This window comes from Ictidomys tridecemlineatus, chromosome X (genome assembly GCF_052094955.1).
Source record: "Ictidomys tridecemlineatus isolate mIctTri1 chromosome X, mIctTri1.hap1, whole genome shotgun sequence".
In the NCBI taxonomy this organism is placed as follows: domain Eukaryota; kingdom Metazoa; phylum Chordata; class Mammalia; order Rodentia; family Sciuridae; genus Ictidomys; species Ictidomys tridecemlineatus.
This window is the reverse complement of record NC_135493.1, coordinates 67,328,653-67,334,335: the sequence shown is the minus strand read 5'-3', so window position 1 is coordinate 67,334,335 and position 5,683 is coordinate 67,328,653. Positions and strand designations below refer to the sequence as shown.

The following is a 5,683-nucleotide window of genomic DNA, read 5'->3' as shown; positions in this document are numbered from 1 at the left end:
ATGTATTTAGTAAAAGAATATCCTCATAGAACAAACTGCTTCCTACCACTCAGTCCCAAAGTACGGTTTTATAAATTTTGAAATGACTGTCTGGGATTAATATGCTATGAAAATCAAAGTAAGTTCCAATTTGCATCAAGATGATCTTTCACTGAAGACCAACCAACACAAAGAAGACATCTGTGTAGTCTGCATGGGTACACGCAATGGGAAACTACGGAAAGTAAGCAGTGCACTCATTGGCAGGAAATATGGGAAGGGGGGGCAAGGAATGAAACCAGTGTTGGTGGTGTTAATGAGTGGAGCATAGGAGCTCTAAAAGTGCCAACTAAAAGAGGAGTCAGAATATACCTTCAACATCCACTTAATTGAACTACAGGAAAGCCATGTTTTAAAGAGTTTCACGAAGAGTAGAGTAGGTAAAGCTCAGCTTCTCTATCTAAAGTCCGGTGGTCTTTGTCTTCTCAGAAATTATGTGGCAGTTGATGGAGGGTAAACCAGGTGGACAGGTTGCCACATTAACAGCACAATTGAGTTCTGGAGGTGATTTTGGCTTTGAAATGTATGCTCCTCCTATGCCCCTGTAAACAGTTTCAAGCGTTAGGGCCCACACTTCAATAAAACCTGTGCGCATCATCACAGATCAGCAAGTCCCGTTGTCATAAAGGCAGCTGGCATCTGGGGCACACTGCCCACTCCTGAGCAGAGGGAAGCCCTGCTCAGCTTTCTGGGATTTTGCAAGAGTCCTCACTCTGGGCAGTGCCCCTCTCCCGGGGGATGTACAGGAAATTACATGCCATGTATAAGGGGAAGAACACATCTTGGTTCTCTAGGTTCACTACCTCTAGTTCTTGATCCTTTCTTAGGGAAAGCATCTGATATTCCGTATCCCTCCTAAAAATGGCTCTTCCATTCCTGTCCAAAGAGACAAGTCTGAGGCGGAATGCAACTTTTCTCTGCCAGAGTAAGCTGACCCCAAGACCACAGGACTTGTTCAGTGCACTGCGACGGAATACAATGCGACGGTTGTTGTAGCACACCACCAGGTCCCAGCCAAAGTTAAAGCCTGCCCACCTCCAGCTGCATTGTTCATCTCTTCGGAGCTGGCCCCCACACCGCATGCTGTTTCCTTGGAGGTCAGACACGTGGACTTCCACAGGCCCAATCTCCTTTGTCTGCTCAGCCCGAAGAAGTGCTAGCCACTGCTCTTTGTATACCGGGGTCAACCATGCGGCAGGGATCAGTGCATCCTGGTCAATAACGTGTGCGGATGGCAGATCACAGATGATGTAGGCTAGCCGCAGCTGCTGGAACACTGGAATGAAGGCTCTGCCCTGCGCAGTCTCCAGAAAAGGCGCACCTTCTGACTCCCCTCTATGCCTGGCAAACCACGAGTTGGCATCAAGCAGTAATGCTCTTCGGGTGCCCCTCCATGTGGGCTGCAGCTGTAGGAACGTCCACTTTTTCAGTGTGGTGTATATGTCCATCTCCACCTCCATCACCAAGAGATCTGAAGAGGCAATAAGCTCTCTCATGAGATCCAGACTGACTTCCATCAAAAGTTCCTCATTACGCTGGGTCATCAAGTTGTCCAACAGCCACTGGCGGCAAATGGTTCTGAGGTCCTGAAGCCCATAGTTCTCGGCTGAGTAGTAGTAGTTACACACACTCTGGGCACTGACAGTGTCCTTCATGATCTCCCTGCACTGTTGAATTAGCTCGTCCAACTGAAGCATGCTGGCAGTGGCCAGGATGGCAACAACTCGACAGGGAGGGATGATCATGGAATCGCGGTACAAGGAGCCCAAAACTTCATGCAAGGCCTCACGATCAATGTTCTCATCAGGCATCTGTATCTCTATGGTATTCATGTGTGTCTCCCGCCAGGCGCCGCTGAACATGCTAGCAAAGTACCCTGCCTGGCACAGGTAGACCCTGTGTAAGTTCCACTCCTCCCCCAATGCACGGATCTGTATATCGCTGCCCTCACCCCTCAGGAAGAGCGCCTGGTAAATGGACCTGGACTTGTCCTTGATCCTCTCCCTGCGAGGAGCTTTGGCCAGCGGCCCTCCTGGGCTGGTCTTCCGCTTGCGGCCTACCTGACTGGTGGAGAGTTGGGCTTCTTCACCTTCCTCCTCCCCCTGCACCACTGCTGCTTCCATCTCCACTGCCTCCTGCCCATCTCTAACAGCACCTGGCTCCTCTGGGGCACGATCCCGCCTGAGCCACATCATCCGACTGCTTAGTGCCCCCATGGTCTGTGAACCTCAAGGGCCGCGATTGTCCGGGGGGCTGCTGGGAAAACTTACGTCTGCCCCAGCGTCAACACTGACGCCAAGACAAGCCACGCCCCGCTCTGCCCTCAACCCTATTGAACAAGGGCGCACCCTACCAGGGAGGACCACACTGTGCACCTTCCCTTCCAAAATACTTCCTCTGGGGCTCCCTTCACAGGCTGACACTGGAATACAAGCAATTTTGAAATAAATTTCTCCCGTTACTTTCAAGAACACAAGGAGCATTTTCCCATCTAAACACTTAACATCCTTTGGAGAATTGCCTCTGAGTCCCAACTTTGTCCTCCAGGCATCTTCGTTTCTTAGTAACTTTTCCAATTACCTCACCACTTGAGTCAGTGAAGCCATTTTCTATGGTAAAGGTGTTAATTATTTTTTGTCCCAAATTCTACTTTGATTTTTAACTTTTAACAAAACATTTTAATAGTGTTCTCAGCTATAGAGTCTTTTAAACTGCGCGTGTTTCCAAGTCAGATGCTTTGGATTCATGCTTTCATTCTTCACAGACACCCAAACTTCACCTTTGAGGAAGAACTTCAGCTCCGACAATGCCTTCTATGACTTTTTTCCTTCCAACTGTTTGTACATCTTGAGTCAAAGCCTGTAGCCTTTTTCCTGTTGCTTGTCAAATCCTATGCATTACTCAAGGTGTGAGCTCCGGCTCAAACACCTTTCCTCACATTTTCTAAAACTTCTTCAACAACTATAATTCCATAAGGCCTTGATCAACTCTGTATCCCCATACACCAGCAGTTTTTTTTTTTTTTTCTAGCATGCCACTTTGTCACCATTGAAGGACTACATGTGATTTGACCTGCTTCTCAAGATCAGGTATGAAGCCTGTCACCTCATACATCTTCAATGAAGGAAAAATTAGGAATGAGTCAAAGAAATGTGAAGTTTTACATATTAAAAGATATTTTGAGCAAACAACATGTTGCAGAGGAGGTCGGGACTGTGGACAGAAAAGAAAGTGCTAAAATGAAAATATTTTCAGGAACTGGTCACACACGATTTATCAAGGAGAGACAATTCTAAGTCATTTAGGGCCCCAGGAAACGTTGTTTTAGGAGTCCAAAGAAATCTGAGATCGCAAACCCTCCTAGATCATTTCAGATTTCCTGCACTAAGAATGTTTTCCCCAAGGACACTTATTGTGTTTTGTGTTGGAAGGCCAAAAATAAATCCCCTTCCTGAAGTCTAAGTCATCATTGCAAAGGGGCTTTGGAAGTTACACAGAAACTATTATGTCAATCAAACACAATATAAGGGTCCTATAAGGAGCACACGTTCAATTGAATGCAACTTTTGAGAGTGCAACATACTTAGTTTTAGAAGTGAAAGCTATGACTTAGTTACATTGGTAATATTTGTAACTGTGAAAAAAAAATGTTAGTAGTGTTTGAAAAGGCCTTGTACTGTGTGTGGCCTTAGTACATGCAGAGGCATGTAGGCAAGATGTGATCTTCCCCATATAGATGGCATGCAACTTCCTGTACATCCTCTTAGAGAGTGGACCTCTGCAAAAAAGTTTTGAGAGCTGAGCAACTGTTCCTTGGGGTCAGATTGGCTAGCATGCTTGAGATGACAATTGAGACCAACTGAATATGTTTCTCTGTGGCGACCCACAGGTTTGTTCAAGTGTGTGGCCCCTAAGCCTTGAGACTACTTACAGGGGCATATGAGGAGCACATTTATAAAAACTGTCTATTGGTGAGAAGGGTGTATTGACACAACCCCATATTAAGGTATTAGAACCTGAGATGTAAAGTCAAGAAGTATTTGTTTTATAAAATTAGGTGCACCAAATTGTGGGACATAAACATTTTCTATAGTTAATCTTCTTGGTGGATTGTTCCCTTAGCCAATGTGATGTGAACTCCTTGTCTCCTAAGATTAATTTTTGAACAAAATCTGCTTTGTCAGATGAGAGAGTAGCTACTACTGTTTGCTTCTGGTCCCCGTTCCCATGGGATATCTATTTCCATCCTTTTAATTTCAGCCTGGAGATGGAATTGCCTGTACAAGGAGTCTCTTGCACACACACATTGTTGGGCCTTCTTTTTAAAACCACTCTGCCAGTCTGTCTTTCAACTGGAGAGTTGAGACCATTTCCATTATGAGTCACTGTGAAAGAGCAGTTTAATATTCCCAGACCTTTGATTTACTTCCACTCTTTAATCTGGTCTTGGTTTTCATTACTTCATCTGCTCTTCTAGGGAGCTTTTCCATTCAAAACCTCTGGGGAATGCTTTTAAATTCTTCTCATTTAAAGTGCTTTCTGAAGAGCTGGCTTCGTAGCCATGAATTCTTTCAGTTTACGATTATCTTAGGAAGTCCTTGTATCTCCTTCAGTCCTGAAGGATAGCTTTTTGGGATATAGCCATGATGGCTGGCAAGTGTTTTCTGTCAGAACTTGGACTACCTCATTGCAAGCTCCTCTGGATTTCAGAGTCTTAGCAGAGAAGTCAGATCTTTATTGGTTTACCTCTAAATGCAATATGTTATTTTTCTCTTGAGGCTTTTGATATTCCCTCCTTTTTTTCTGTTAGGCAATTTGATAATGACGTGTCTAAGAAAGATTTTTTGTTAATCTTGTCTGTGTGGGTCCTATATGCCTCATGTATATGAATGTGCATCTCTCATTCTTAAGGTCTGGAAATTTTTCTGGCAATTGCTTCACTGCCAAATTTCTTTTTTTATTAGTTGCTCATGACAATACAATGATCTTGACATATCATACATCTGATTCAAATGGGTTATGAATTCTCATTTTCCACGTGTACAGGTTGCTGGATCCCATTGGTTATAGGGCCACATATATACATATGCAATACTAGTGTCTACTGTATTCTGCTGCCCTTGCTAACCCCTTCCCCTCCACTCCCATCCCCTCTCTCTACTCAATCTACTGTGACACTTTCTCTCTCTTTTTTTTCCCTTCCCCCTCACATCATCATACATGTATTTTGTATAACAATGAGGGTCTCCTTCCATCTTCCATGCAATTCCCCTTCTCCCTCCCATTCCCCCCCACCTCTCTTCCCTATATAGTGGTAATTTTCTTCTCATGATCTACCTCCCTACCCTATTTTGAGTCACCCCCCGCCCCCTTATATCAGAGAAGACATTTGGCATTTGATTTTTAGGGATTGGCTAATTTCACTTAGCATAATCTGCTCTAATGCCATCCATTTCCCTGCATATGCCATAATCTTGTTTTTTAGTGCTGAGTAATATTCCATTGTGTATAAATGCCACATTTTTATCCATTCATCTATTGAAGGATATGTAGGTGCCAGATTTCTTAATGCCATTAGCTTGTATCTTCATGCTCTCTTCAATGAAGAGTGACTCTGAATCATGGTCTCTTCTTGTTGTCCCAG

General features: G+C 44.4%; 1 protein-coding gene across 1 annotated transcript; it reads right to left on the bottom strand.

Moving 5' to 3' along the window:
- Window positions 1-719: 719 nt before the first annotated feature.
- On the bottom strand, window positions 720-2,255 carry LOC101968526 (germ cell-less protein-like 1). Its single transcript, XM_005342840.2, has one exon. It carries the CDS (start codon window positions 2,253-2,255, stop codon window positions 720-722), a length of 1,536 nt encoding a protein of 511 aa, XP_005342897.1.
- Between the last annotated feature and the right edge of the window lie 3,428 nt (window positions 2,256-5,683).